This window comes from Pyxicephalus adspersus, chromosome Z (assembly GCF_032062135.1).
Source record: "Pyxicephalus adspersus chromosome Z, UCB_Pads_2.0, whole genome shotgun sequence".
Taxonomy (NCBI): domain Eukaryota; kingdom Metazoa; phylum Chordata; class Amphibia; order Anura; family Pyxicephalidae; genus Pyxicephalus; species Pyxicephalus adspersus.
This window is the reverse complement of record NC_092871.1, coordinates 18,623,422-18,638,849: the sequence shown is the minus strand read 5'-3', so window position 1 is coordinate 18,638,849 and position 15,428 is coordinate 18,623,422. Positions and strand designations below refer to the sequence as shown.

The 15,428-nt window shown below is 38.2% G+C and overlaps 2 protein-coding genes across 4 annotated transcripts in view; one reads left to right on the top strand and one right to left on the bottom strand.

Moving 5' to 3' along the window:
• The first annotated feature begins 4,400 nt into the window (after positions 1 to 4,400).
• LOC140344051 (cytochrome c oxidase subunit 7A1, mitochondrial-like) lies at positions 4,401 to 8,438 on the top strand. Of its 2 annotated transcripts, none has more exons than XM_072430963.1 (4): positions 4,401 to 4,546; positions 5,658 to 5,747; positions 7,270 to 7,354; positions 8,309 to 8,438. In XM_072430963.1, the coding sequence occupies exons 1-4, from the start codon at positions 4,445 to 4,447 to the stop codon at positions 8,359 to 8,361; spliced, it is 330 nt and encodes a 109-aa protein (XP_072287064.1). In that variant the 5' UTR covers positions 4,401 to 4,444; the 3' UTR covers positions 8,362 to 8,438. The 2 variants fall into 2 exon arrangements, with proteins under 2 accessions (XP_072287064.1, XP_072287063.1); XM_072430962.1 differs by having other exon boundaries at positions 4,460 to 4,585.
• A 1,573-nt stretch (positions 8,439 to 10,011) lies between these two features.
• The window catches only part of LOC140344050 (synaptosomal-associated protein 25-like), a 17,483-nt gene continuing 12,066 nt past the window's right edge, over positions 10,012 to 15,428 (bottom strand). For both annotated transcript variants that reach the window (XM_072430961.1, XM_072430960.1), the window contains 4 exons: positions 15,013 to 15,124; positions 13,122 to 13,247; positions 12,617 to 12,761; positions 10,012 to 11,056 (listed from right to left, as the gene is read on the bottom strand). In XM_072430961.1, the coding sequence (XP_072287062.1) occupies positions 10,988 to 11,056; positions 12,617 to 12,761; positions 13,122 to 13,247; positions 15,013 to 15,124 (452 nt within the window). In that variant the 3' untranslated portion in view covers positions 10,012 to 10,987. The remainder of the gene's footprint in view (positions 11,057 to 12,616; positions 12,762 to 13,121; positions 13,248 to 15,012; positions 15,125 to 15,428) is intronic.

Sequence of the window (15,428 nt, the reverse complement as noted above, 5' to 3'; positions counted from 1 at the left end):
TCTAAAAGTTTTCAGCACTGCAAACATTAAAGAGGAACTAAACTGAAAAGTGCCTAAAACAAAAAATACACTTACCTTCAATACCGCAGGGCAGTCCGATCCATCTGGAGGTGTCTTCCATCAGGTCCCACGTCGTGTCGGCATCCGTCCCCGAGCAGGCGCTCCGGACCGCTGCCATCTTCTTCTCCTCTTCCTGGTTCTTCTTCCTACATCACTTGACCCAGGCGCGAGATCGGGAGATGTGGGTTGGAAAAAAAACTTGCCTATCTCACTGCGCATGCATGAGAGCAGCAAATTTTTCTCTTCTAACAAAAACGCTCCTTTTCGTTAGAAAAAGGCCTTTTAGCACCCAAGAGCCCCTCGGGATGCGTGACATAGGTATCCTGGGAAGCTTTGCGCTCCCACTCAATTAGGGGGCAGTGCTGCACCCTTTTTTTTAAAAAAAAGGGTGTTGCATTAAAAAAAAAAAACAACAGAATTTTTACTTAACATAAAAGGGTTGTCTACCCCTTTATGTAAAGTGAAATTTCTGAGTCTAGGTAGGCTTTAAGCTCTTTTGGGCTGGGCGGGGTGCAGAAGTACTGAGCTCGGCAACTATCTTTTTCAGAGAAAGATCAGGTCACCTAATTGTCTCAGGTCTGAGTGACTCTGTTAGGGTATGACAAAATGTGAACCTGCAACACCCTGTAAAAGAAGCATCTACTTATTATAACTGTCTGGTGGTCAGAATTCTGAAACTCCCCTTTCTTGCAGAGCTCTCTGATTGGCTGAGGAAAGGAAAATCCTGATGACGCTTGAGCGTCATTAGAATGTTCTCTTCCTTAGCCAATCAGAAAGCACCAGAGGTTTTGAATGGGGAGACTTGTCCCCATTTAACCTCTAGTGCCTGGGGATCGCACACAGGAGAAGACAAACACATGAAGAGGAAGCATTGACCTCCATCATCATTGCGCCTGATTTTTTAACACTCTCCAAGACTAGAGAAGATAGGCTATCATGGGTTATCCAGCAAACCTAGAATGGATCTGATCCTGCATTAAAAATAGTTACCAACTAAAATCAAATGATTTTATGAAATCCATTCCAGGTTTGTTGGAACACCCAGGTTCTCCCTTGATAGTCCATTTTCTCCATTCTTGGAAAGATATAATAAATCAGGCTCATTGTGTCTGTATTTACCAACCAATGGAAAGATTACAAGCCAGCTCCCATAGAGATACATTTACAAGTTTTACAACAGTGTGTTTGCTTTTATTGAGTAATAAATATAATTTTTTTAAGCTACACCTATAATCGTTTTTAGTTCTCTTCTACCTGATTTGCATGAAGAGGAATTACTATGGGAGTAACATTGATTAAAAGCCAATTAAAATACATTAATCCTAATTGATGTAGCATAAAAAAATTATTGTTGCACTAATAAATAACATTTTGAACTAACATTAGTTGAGTTATATTATTTAACATTAACATAAATGCATTTTTATACTTGGGGCGCCCCCTGCTGGCCATAGCACCAAGCACATTCAAAAAGCCTTACCTTACAATTTTTATTTTAAAAATGCCTATAGTTGGCCTTTTATCTTTGACCAGCATTGCTTTTCTAGTTTTGGACAGAACAGGGGAAAGGTTTTTTTTTAAATTATTAAATGATTTGAAAAATCTGCAACAGGAGAACAGACAGTAAAAATCTGACAGAGGTTTTAGCATAGCCTAAAACTATTTTTGTAAGTGTTGCTGTCGATGTTGGAGGGATTGCTAGTTATTTTTAAATTTTTTTCAGAATAACAAATTGAATAATTTAGCAGATTTTGAAGGTTTCATTCTAAATATTTTTTATTAGTTTGATAATATATTTTTAAAGAAGAATAGGTATCTGCCCATAAATAAAGTTTTGACAAGGGATAGTCCCTCTTAATCAGGGACAGTTGGAAGCAATGCACATTTTGATGCATGGATAACCATGTAATTTTAGTGTTAATACTTTAACCTTTATAGCGTTTTATGTTTTCCATAGCAATTTTTAGTTTGTTAGTTAATGTAGTCAGAAAGGGGGCCACAACAGGAGGACTGGCAGGATCAACAGGTACATCCTTAAAGGTATACCAGGCGACTTTGCATTGAAGGAAAAAAATGTGTTGAGGAACATGTTAGATTTTGTTTATTTTTAATTGACAAACTGCACTGAAAGGATCATAGTGACCTTTTCAAATAAAAAATAAAGAGACTGATCAGGCCAGAGAAATTTTAATAGGGGCGAGGACAATAATAAAAACTCATAGAGGGGTTTATTCTGTTCATTTCAAAATTTAACCAAACCCAACTAAAAAAAACAATTGTGGTTTGCTTATTCAACATAGAACCCAGGCAAAGGAGCATTGTCTTAAGACCTGTTATTTTCAGCTACAGAGTTCATAAGGTCTATTGGTTTTAATAAATGCATACAATCCAGAGGACTTGCAATGGCACAGAAGAATAGGCAAAGCACAATCATTGTGCAGCACCACTAAGAAATTCAGAGTACAGGAAGTCCCCGGGTTATATACGAGAGATAGGGAATGTAGGTTTGTTCTTAAGTTGAATTTGTATGTAAGTCGGAACATGTACATTATTTTAATAAATGCAATTAGGACAGATGTTTGTCTCAACATATTATTAGGCAGTGTGGTGTCAGTTAATGTATAAAATCCTCATTGTGAGTTAATCACAAACAAAGCAAAATAAAAAAAAAAGACTTTATGGAGCCTAGACATTCATTAAATTCTGGAGCAAGCTGTGCTTTGATATGCAAAATAAAAGAAAGAACTGCAGTGTGTGTCTTGGTCATTAAAGAGTTACAAGAGGTTGCAGAACAGCAAAAGACTTCTTCTGCAAGTCATGCAAACTGCCCCTTCCCCCCATCAAGCCTCTGTCCTGCACACAAATGAGCAGGGAAGCCCTGTTTGTATTTTTAATTCGTCCGTCCGTATTTTGGATGTCCTTAGCTCGGATCACTACCCGTATAAGTATTTAATGAGATTGGTTAAGAGAGATGAAGGAAAATCAATTTGCATGCAATTATCAGTAACTTTAAAATTAGGGCATCCCTTTTAGCTACTCTATGGCAGAGATATTTGGTATGATCAACAATGTGCCTAAAGAATACATACTTTTCCAGTTTTAGAGAAAGAAGGGGACCTATAACATAGATTTTAGTTTACATAAAAGGGTATACAATCCATTTATGTAAGGTAAAAAATTACCTTCTTTTGCAGGGGGGATTAACACCCCTTCTGTCTTAATGCCACTCCAGGAGGCTCTGCACTCCCATTCTGGCTGCTCCTTTTTCTTCAATGGGGGAAAAAAAAGGTCATGTCTCGCATGTGCATAATTTTAGCTTTTTATGAAAGGGTAGATAACCCTCATATATAAAGCAAAAATGTTCTTGTTTTGCTTTTTGCCCCTCCCCTGCTGTTTTTACTACCATGGCAATAAACACTAAATAAGAAGCACAGAGCCTCCTGGGATATGTGACGCAGGCTTGGAGTTGCCCTGTCTGCGTATGCCTGATCTCAGGCATGCTCAGAAGGGGAGTGAGATCGGGGAGATCGGCAGTGGGAGATTGGGTATAATAAGCTGAAGTAGGAAAACAAAGAAAAAAGATGACGGAGCCCGGGGGTTCCTCTGTGCTTGGATTGAAGCCAGCTGCGGAGGGATCGAGTGCTCTGTGAATGTAAAGGTGTCATTTTCTATTTTAGTGAAAGTTCCACGTTAAAAGCCTAAAGTTTTCATTTTTGATTTTGCATACCGTAAAAAATTATCATGCAAAAAATGATTGATCAAATACTTTTTCTCACAACTTTGTTTCATTTATGATAACTCTTTGAAAATAAAAAATGGAATAATTTAAAATAACCTTTCTCAAACCTCTCTTTTAAATAATATATCCACAGCTTACAGTAATTTAGTATGGTGGTCAGTAGGAAGAATTCCTCTTACATTGCTGGCCAGAAGGTCACCCTTACAGATAGCCAAAAAGATCATTGGTGTCACTTAATCTGACCTGGGAGGCACAAATTACTCATTGCTCCAGGAAGCCCTACAACTTCCGGAGGAACCTTGGTTGAGAAACAGGTTTAGTGCAGCTTTGTAATGATTAAATAATTCATTTTCATAGAGGTATTCGTATCCAATCAAAATAGGAGAAGTGGGAAAGAAAAAAGGAAGGGACTTGTATCTAAAGCACAGTCCCTCCAAATCAAGGACAGCTCAGGTATGGGAATATATTTTAAAAGTGAGAATAAAGTATATTAATGTTACAATAACTACTTAAAAAGAGTTCTTTTCTTTTTAGCAATCTCTTTCCTTTTTAGGCCTTTCTTTTTTTAATAGAGTGTGTTGTACTTTAATTCTGCCCCCCTTCCCCTGTTCTGGGTGTTATGGGGAGTGCTTGGCCCTCTCCGCTATGTCTATTTCTGGATTATTTATAAATTGCATGAGCACGTCCTTGTCAGATGTCATAGAAAGGACGAGGGGAACAGAGACCAGCAGTATGAGGAATTTCATGGTATGTAAATATCTCAGACCTCTACCACCTGCCCGCTGTGTGAGTATTTCACTATTAAATAGTTCAGTGGGGTTTTTAAAACTTTTAAAGCACATATCCCTTTATAAAAGTCAGTGTTTACCAGCTACGGTATAAGTCACATAATCACAAATTTATCTTGTCATGCACACTAGTTAGTTTACGTAATTAATAAAAACGTAACTTTGTCTAGTGTTGGATAAATGTCTATTTTTCTGATCAGGGCTTTTTAAGTTCTATGTTCTGCTTTAAAGCATGTGCATTATGATATGCGTTACTTTACAACATTCCATGGAAAATGAACTACCGCCAGGAAGGCAAAACTGAGAAAAGAAAATGAACTTGGCTAACAACAACACTTCTTGTTTGGCAGTAGGAGTCACCTCCAGCAAACACTGTGCAGCCATTGCTGGTTGGCTGGAGTTCCTGTAGGCAAGAAGTGACTGCTTATAAGTTGCAAGAGATCAGAAGAATTGAACTGTTTTTGTGCATTTTTTGATGGCCTAATGTTCATCCACCACAACCACCATTTATTCCCCCCAGCAAGAGTTGTTGTATCTTTTCCCCCTCCCATATGAAGAACAGCACAGGGAAGTTTTGCATAATAGCAATAGTTACCTGTTCCCGAATTAGATACTTCTCCGAATTCTGATCTCACCACTTCTAATGTGACATAATTAGGCTTTTCCCAGGTTGCTGGAACAGACTACAGCTATTATATCATGCTTCTTTTTTCTACTTTGTATATGGCATTAGAAGAAAGGCTGGTCTGAGCATACAGGGGATCAAAGTCTCCTAGGCAGCTTGTTTGGGTTGCTTACACCTGGCAATGGCCCAGCATTTATCTCAGGTTGTGTAGTTATAATCATATCAAGCTGCCTTATATTGGCAATATATAAACAGAAAAAGCCAACACAGGAATAAGGAGGAGTCTACCATTGCTAGTTTCTGCATGTTTGTAAAGTATTTTTACTTGCTGCCCTCTTCCTGAATATATTTATCAGTGTTTGGCATGTTGACGCTGGATTGGGAAATGATATAGATCTTTTTAACATTGTGGTTTATAGTCACATAATGTCTAAACCCATTACAGGTATTAGGTCAGAGACTCTGCAGGTCTTTGTCCACTTCCAGCCGTGCCCAGATACAGAACCGTGTTTTGGAGAAACAGAAGATATTCCAGGTATTGACATACTAGGAAGGTTTATAAATGTCAGACTTTCATAGTCTGTTTTTGCATTAAAGCGTATCTAAATCCTACTATAAAAGTAGTAAATGTTAGCTTAGCAAGCTTTGGATGTGGTCTTTATTTTTATGTGCTGCCCCTTTATTGTCTATGCAAACTCTTCCATCACACCTCTCAGCTTTGAAATTTAAGGAGAGCCTGGAGAAAGAATAATGTGGTGCATGCCACAACCTACAGAAGGCATGGCTACATGGCACTGGGCGTGGGTAAATACAGCAGAAATAAAGAAGAACATTATTTGAATATAAGGGGGTAATTAGCAACCAGGTCAAGTGTATGTAACATTATGCACCAATTAGGATGAAGTAACAAAATGTCCCTTACTATTTGTGTTATTGGTCACTGGGAGAAAAAAAATGTCCCATCATTATTGGGAGGCACTATAACAATATAGTGTTATAAGTGTTGGAGTCATTGTGAAAAAGCTTTACTCCGATATACACATTTCACCATCAGATCCCGGATGAGCCCCCAAATCTGTACCCTTGACTCTTTTCAGAACAATAATTAAACTCTCTTTCAAGCATATAAATCTAAGATCAGACCCTCTTAACATTCAGAATCCAACTTAGTCACCTTAACACTGAGACATAATATCAGCTACTATTAAAATTTCCCGAATCCCACAGCATTTTCCATTACTTTTAATTTGGCCAGGCCCCCATTTCAAACTCCTAATAACACTCTATTCTTTAGACTCTAGATCAGCTCCCATTAATATTCTCTACTTTAGACCCCAGATCAGCTCTAATTAACATTTCAGTCATCTCATTCCCAGTTCAGCTCCCACTAATATCACCTGCTTTAGACCCCAGATTATCCCCCCTTTTCCCCTCCAACTTCAACAATCCTCTAGGCCTCTGATCAGTATGGCACCTCTGATCTCACTGTTGGAGCCTATCCGGGACTTCCCTAAAGCTCATTACTGCATGACCAGGAACAGGAAATGGGAATTTCCCCACTTTCCTGTGCAGGTGCTATGCTGGTTGGAGGTCTGATACCAACAATGGGTTCCTGAAACGAGCATTTCAGCACCCAAAACTGGGACATGGGGTGGGTCTGGTAGGACCATGCAGTTTATGGACAGTCCTAGATAATTGGGAGGCATTCCCACAGCTTATGTATCTTTGTGTTGTGGTCAATATACAGTCTGGACTGTAAAAATGCATGTATTTGCTCATCTACAACACATGGTGGATTGCTAGGTCTGGTACACAAGAAAAAAAAGCATGTTCATGTTTCCAGTTCATCGCACAGAAAGTGACAAAGACACAAAAGGGCTCCCGGCCTAAAAAAATAAAGGATGTATTCACTACATTTAAAGACTAATAAGCTGCAATACATTACAATTTTTGTTTATATGCTTGGATACGCTTTAGTATATCATTAGCTAAAACCCCTGAACATGTACTGTATACCACAATATTCAGTATTCAGCAATTGCTTTCTTTGTGTGTAGGCAGACAATGATTTGCCAGTTCACCTGAAAGGTGGTATAAAGGATGTCATCTATTACCGAATTACTATGGGCATCACCATGGCAGGTATGACCAGTACGGTTTGATTATATATTGTTTTGCCCTATTTCAGGAATGAAAGGGCATTGTGTAAAAATTAAAAAAGCAAATCATTTCTTTATTGTTTTGTTTATATCAGCGGTGACTAGGGGTGTAGTGATGCAGGCACGCTTGGGCACGCCATGCTCTTACTTTTTCGGGAATGAGGTGTTTACATAGCAGTGATGGGCATGGATAGTACTGTGCCCCCTCTTCTTTTTTTAAGGCTACACCCCTGGTGGTGGCCAACCTGAAAATTATAAAAGTTCTTACATGCACCACTGCACAAAAAGAGCCAATGGGTCATGTGTTGGGCACCATGGACTTAGATAATGGTTTACTGCCCTTTTCACATAATTATTGTTCTCTCTGCACTACCCCATTGAATTAGCATGACACGAGTCATGCTAATGTAAATTTAAGTCTCATATTCCATATTCTAAAAACCTATGAATTTCTAAACCCAGCATTTAGTAAAATTCTGACTAAATTTCCTGATGTGTGGTCCTCGTCTGCCCTTCATATTGGTTCCAAACTAAGATGGGTGGCTTTATCAATCAGTACGGTGACATATGGGGGGGATGTGCAGTACACTTAGCAGGCTGGCTGTGTTTCTGGCCATCACATTAGCACAAAGCTTGTGTGCATGTGCGCAACCCTGCCAAAGCGCCAGTTAGAAGAGTTTGGTTCCATATAATAGTCTCTTGGGAACCATGTTTACAATCCTACATCTCAACAACATGCAACATGCAACATGCATTGAGATGTGTTTTTAAGCTTTTCATTTATTTTCAATAGAAACTCATCAAACAAAAGCACAAGGGTGTGAAACCAGCCTAAAGTCTCTTTAATGCTTGTTAAGAATATGTAAATACATTTTGTCCATCATTTTTCATGGTTTATTTTTTGCACATCATAAAAAATGTTTTCTTTATGTTGCAGGGACCGCCCTGAGTGTCTACACTATAGTCCATGCCGCTTTTGCACACAAGTGACTCTAAAGCCGAACTGTCCACCTGAAGAATCCAATGAAAAAAGTTATTAAAATAAAGTATGAGTGTGCCAAATACAAGTGTGTTTATATATTATTTATTTATAAAGATAGCTCATACAAAATGTTGAACACACAGGATGCTATCAAACACTGCTCCAACTATTATTGCTGTGTCAGGTATGGGGTTAGATCCCCCTATCAGGATCCAAAACAATAAGACTGGAGGTTGACTTTCCCATTTAACCCTATGCAGGACTTGCAAGGTTACAACACTGCACACATCTGAAACCCATCCATTTTAATAAATTTGGGTTACAGTGTGTAGCCAATGAAATCCCATGGAGATCCCTGCTAAAAGGAACAGAGAAAGCTCCATGACACCTATGCTGGATTTTTTTTCATTTTTGTCATTCAGCTCTGTAGCTCCTTGGCAGGTCCCAAAGCCACCGTGGTGCAGAGCACATTTGTAAACTGCATTGGCATTCTTTATAAATGTACAGTTTGTGTAATTTTGGTAAAGTATTTTACATTTTAAGTTTTGGTACCCCTGCATTTTAAATGTAATTACTCTTAGGGACTATGATGAGACGAGAATATTGTTGATCTGATAATGGCACCAGGGATTTCAAAAAGGTGTATTTAAAGTTTTCCTGCATTTGGGCAAACATGAAATTGAAATTGTTTAAATGGCTTCTAGTTTAGTCCCCTAACCCACTCAACCAACTTCAATTTCACATTTGGCTAAATGGAGGAAACTTTTAAGCATGCCCTCCTGCAATCCTTGATCGGCACAACACAATTTTTGGAGTGACATGATTGTGCATGCTAAATGGATATACCAGGTACTGTATATAGAGAATATTTGTTTAGTGATTCCAGATCATGCAGGTGCAGTCAGGGTTTCATTTCCTCCATCAGAGCACCCCATGGGAGCTGAAATAATACCTTGCAGCTAGTATCTTCTCTTCTTATTGGTCCTGAGTGTTGACCTGTCTTGGTGTATATGTATTTACATTTTCATGATGATAAGAACGAATTTTGTGTCGATAACCATACACTGAATGAGACGTGGCAAAGTGTCCTATTGCTTCTGCCATCAATAGACACTGATCCACCATACCTAATGTTAAATCTGGCCTTGGGTGGTGAAGAAGCTATTGGAAACTGTTCCAGTAAAAAAATAATGTTTCATACCAGGGCAAATGAGACTGAAACAGCTGTGGTTAAAGTTCTATTATGGTGGTGAGACTGTTACAGGTATGTGGTGCAGATATTAATATTACCTAGTATTTATATAATGCTGATGCATTAGGCAGTGCTTTACATTGTCCATAGTCACATTACTAACTGTCCTTCAATGGGGCTCACAATGGGGCTCACAATCTAATGTCCCTACCATAGTCATATGTCATTAGCATAGTTTATGGACAATTACTGAAGGAAAGCCGATTAACTTAACTGCATGCTTTTTGGGATGTGGTAGGAAACCGTGGTGCTCAGAGGACATTCACACAGACACAGGAAGAGCATACAAACTCCTGGCAGATAAAGTGCTGGCTGGGCCAGATACCAAAATCTTTGTGTAAAAGATATCAAGGTCTGCTTATTTTACCCATCTGTGGCAAACCATACACAGTGACAGGTCGGAGAATAGTATTTGTGAAATTATCATTTTATTGTGTTAAAATAGAAAAGTTCAGTGCATGCATTGTACAAATCTGAACAACAAAGTATGCATAATATACATTCCACAATAAAGATAAACACTTAAGGCTTCACTAAAAAAAACATCAGAGAGCAAAATGTCAGTGGTTATTATAGGGGCCAGTTAGCATCAGCAGTTCATTTATTTTAAGTTCATGACATCCTTGGCTTCTAAAAACTACAATGTGACCAGGTGCTGGGGGATGCAGGCATTGCACACCGCATCACACATGTTTACCAGGGGGCAAAATCATAGGAAATCTACTTTGATTCATTAGTGACTTCATTGGGTGGCTCATATAGCCTACATGATATTTTTGGCTGTAAGCCATGTGAACGCACATCGCCATCCTCCCCCAACCTGTGATTGAATCAGAAACAGCAGTGTAATGAGCTTATTTCTCTGTAATTCTCTGCTTTCTTCTGCTATGAATGTACTTTTTGTGTGCACTGCATCAAAACCAGCGTGGTCCTTCTGCTGCTTCTTTCTCCCCCAAGACTAAGCTCGGGTGTAACGCGAAGTATAAGAGGCTAATACTTACAAAAAGGTACCTACAATTCTTTTATTTAAAAAACACATTTAATGATGTATAAATGAATACAGAGCCATGTTGGTGTTTTTATATCTATCATATATGGAGTTCGGCCTTGCATTCCTAACCCATAGTAAAATATAAAATCAGAATGGTTGCTACAGGCAATACAAGTTTCCTTACTGGTGTTTTTTAATACATAACTAAATTTCACTTCCCACACACAAGGCACAAGCGATAGTTTTATGCTACAGTATATCTTCAAGCAATATGATGAGCTTTATATCAGGAAACATTGCTGTACAATATAGAGGAACCCAGACAGGAAAGCTGAATCGGTAAAGGAGAGACCTTACTCATCATGGATTGGTATGCTACCGCAGGAGAGCCTCAGACGCTTTTAAGAATCTTTTTGGCTTTAGTGTTGGCTTCCTTAATTCGGTCTTCATTTACTACAACCTGAAAAGAAAAAAAGAAGATTGGAATTTTTTCACTTTCTTGAAGCAAATCTGTTGGACCTATGGTAAACTGTAGTGGTTTATTGCACATTCATTTACATTTAATCATGTGGGGGCAGTTGGGAACCATTTTGTGCATTTGTTTTCACATGGTTGCCTTCACGTTGCAATGGTTTGGAGCACATTTCCTGACACAATATGTAGCATAATAATGCACCTCGCTCAACCACACAACAAAGCATTTGTCTCTCCAAAACTCTAAAAACTACTCACAAGAGCATATACAGGTGCCCAAGAGCGGTTAATCATGCTGTTTAGATCTGGAAAAGGCCCTTAATGTGAGTAAATATCATAAGTTTGTAGATCATAAAGAAGCAATGGGTCTGATTTATTAAAGATTTCCAATACCTAAGAAAATACATTATCATGGGAGAAGCTTGGTGCTTTAACGAATCTGGAATGTATTTATAAAAATCATTTATTAGTTCACAAATGTTTTCAATTCATTCTAAGTTTGCAAGATCACCCATGATAGTCTTACCAGTCTTGGAGAGCTTTATTAAATCAGACTCAATGCACAAATCTTTTTGATATTTTAAATTCATTTTCATGATTTCCAAGCAATTTAAACTGGAAAACCAATGGAGGGCTTCTATTCCGGGTCTAACTCTAAGCTAAAAACATATACAATTCCATGTGTCTGTAACAAAATAAAGTTCCTTATTTTTGGGTTATATTCGGTGCCAGTGATACACTGAAGTTTTAGTTAGATTAGGTGGGTTAGGGTTTTACTAGAACTTGAATGAAAAGTGGGTTATTATCATTACTATATTGTATAGGCACTGATAACTTTGACCCAAACATAGTATGGTTTAGTAATAACAGCACATTAAATATATTGTACCCGAGCATCCATTCCTGATTTCCTATCATTTTCAAAGAGGAAAAAAATAAAATAAACTAATAAAGGTATTTTGGTTGTATGCAATGGAGACTTTTAACATGGGGGAACCCCTTGAAATAACTTTCAGGTCTTCAGGAAACCCTACTATAACTACTATATCCACAGCTCCCAGTATATTAGTGTGTGGTCAGTGAGAAGAATGCTTCTTACATTTCTGGTCATTGAGAAAGCTGTTATCCTTACACGTAGCCAAAAAGATCATTGGAATCTGTTAATTCCAAATCTCAAACTTCTCATTGCTCATGGAACCCCTAGCAACCTCAGGCAGAACCCCGGTTGAGAAACACTGATATGAATTGTTAAATGCACATATATAATCTCATTGGAATATTTTTATTGAATTAATTAGTCCAGCAACAGGATCTCTTTAACAAAGCAAACATTAGCAAACATTGGATTTTCAGTGTTAATGTTTACCCATACAATAGCTCTGTTGAAAGTCAGGTCATAGAAAACATGTACGAAGGTAATGCAAAGTACCGTATTAAGAACAAATACTAACTTTATTGGTTTTGCTGCCTTTTGGGTATTTGCAAATAGTTAACTTATGCTAACGTATGCATCAACCCTTGTGTATCCCCAACTTTTCTTACTAACCTTCTCCATGATTTTGTCCACTTGCTTGTTCTGGATGTCAATCTCATTCCCAACATCCAGAGCCATGCTACGGAGATTGCCTAGAATGCTTCCAACTTGATTTAAATTTTCTTCCATTTCATCTTCACGCGGATCCTTTGTTATCCTGTGGTAAAAAGCCATTGATGTCAACATTTGAAGAACAGTACAATAGACAGGAGAACTTTCCTAGGCATGCAGGACAAGGAAGCAAACCATGCTATAGATAAATGGGAATGTTGTCAAAGTATTGATGATAGTCCTGTATACTAGCTGGTTGCTTGGCTGCCTTCTTTTGATTAAGATGGATGTGGCCTTCAGGTTGACCATTCCAATCTATTACTCAATAAAGGTTCTTAGTAACGGTGTCTGTTGAGTTAGGTTAATGATGGTGATGAAACATGGGATGAGACAAAACAAGAATGTAGGTCCGTCCCTCAGATAACATAACTGGGTTTCCTTAAACTGCTTTGTTCAGACATTTTACCTTCGGATGTAGCTCCCACTCATCATCATGCGCTCTCTATCATCAGCAACATGAGAAGGTTGGCTAGAAACCACTTCATCATTGGATTTACCCCACACTTTCCTGTAAGTGGTGCTGTTCATCAGTCTGAGATGATAAGTGAATCAAAAACAAGAAAGAAGTTTTGAATGTAAATAGGACAAGGAGATAAAATGACAGAGATAGAAGAGAAAATGAAGGGTTATCAATAAGAGAACAAAACTATATAAAGTCTAACTCTATTCAAAACTGATAGCAACCATGCCTAACATGAAGTGTCAACTTAAACCATTATTAATATGAACTGGACAACTTAAGTACTATGCCACACACCAGCAAATAAAAGAGTTTATTAGGCAATATTTACACATGATTATACCAATAAAATGTGACATGTATTTACATGATAAAAAATCAACATTTGTTGCTAGACAAACTGTGCTGACATAATTTGTTGCAACAATGTTGTGATATTCATTGTCACCCAATTAGACTCTACATGTTTTGCAGATGGACAAAGCTGCTTCATCTGGAGGAGAGGGTGCAGAAAATTGCATGTTACATGTAGACTAGCAAATGCCAATACAGATAGCCCTCGGGTTACATACGAGATAGGGACTGTAGGTTTGTTCTTAAGTTAAATTTGTATGTAAGTCGGAACAGGTACATTATTTTAATAAATGCAATTAGGACAGATGTTTGTCTCAATGTATTATTAGGCAGCGTGATGTCAGTTACTGTATAAAATCCTCACTGTGAGTTAATCAGAAAGAAAGCAAAAAAAATCTTTATGGAGCCTAGACATTCAATAACTTCTGGAGCAAGCTGTGCTTTGATATGCAAAAAGAAACAACTGCAGTTTGTCTGGTCATTAAAGAGTTACAAGAGGCTGCAGAAAGAGCTCACTATCCTAAGATCACCACAACCTCAGCTGTGTTTAGCAAACATTTCTTCTGCAAGTTTGTTTCTAGGAGTCGTCTGTATGTCAGATGTCCTTAACCCAGGGACTACCTGTACTGACTCTGCACGCAACTTTTAGTCAACCAAGCAGGAGGAGGAAAATGTCTGGGAGACATTAACCATCCAATAGGACCACAGATTTCGTGGAGCTTTGGCCTTGGCCAAGTACAGTTTGCAGAAGAAAGATTGTAGCAGTGGCTGTGGACAGGGGGGGTTGGGAGAGAATAAGTCAGAATAGGTCTGCCATGATGTAAAAATATGCTGTTATAGTTGCACATTATATTAGGGATCTTCTGCGGGTTTAAAGTGGAACCCAAGGCAAAGTTTTATTTTTAGAAAAGTTGGAATTTCCACTAGGTTTTCATTGTTGTCCGTCTCACAATGACACATCAAGAAGTGCAGTAATCTCGCCGAAGTGATGGAAGTTATACTATTGTCCAGTGTCACAAAAGCAGATGCCCCCTAAGTCCAATTAACCAGTGGAACAACAACTCCAGAAAAGGAGGGGATCCAAGACATCTCATACAGCTAATATTAGTGCTGGATGGGGGAAAGATTGACAATGGACAAAGATAGAACAGAAGGACAGATAAAAACACTTTTCCATAGGGTGTTTTTCTTAGTTCAAACATCATGTGATTTCCATAAGCCCTATTTCACGCCTTCACAACCAGAGCAAATTTCAGCATTTTGCAGTGTTCATTTTTTAATTACTTTGACCTCATATCACAAAGCTAAAACATCAGGGTAATAATGTTATAATTAAATGAGATATAGTAATTTGAGTCACTTGGCTAAAATATAAATCCTTATCTTTGTTTTAAAGATTTTATAATTGAGTATTTTGTGTAAGAGCAGATTTCAGCCCACACTCATAACATACACATGGTAAATAGGGGATACAAACACCCACCGGTCACACGAGCACATTCCACAGCATTTCCCCATATCCGTTAGATTCTTCTCTGCTTCTCTCATATCCTGATTAATTTGCTCCAGACCTTTATCAACCCGTTCTAGCTGCTCTGAAATGATTTAAGACAGACAATATATAGAGATAAACAAACCATATAATATCACTTATCTGTGAACAATGTCAGCACTCATTAACTATTAGGAGTTGAATGTGCCTAATACAGTCTAAAGCTAGTTTACTACATTATTGACTATACTATAAATACAAACTTCTAGCAGCAAGAAAGTCCCAACCTGGCAATTAAAGAATTCACATTATAGTCCCAATTTGGGGTTTGCAGCTTTTGTCAAAGGGGTGATTCTGCCGCGGACCTCTCCCCAGGCCTTTCCCTAATCCTCTCCCTAGGCCTGCCC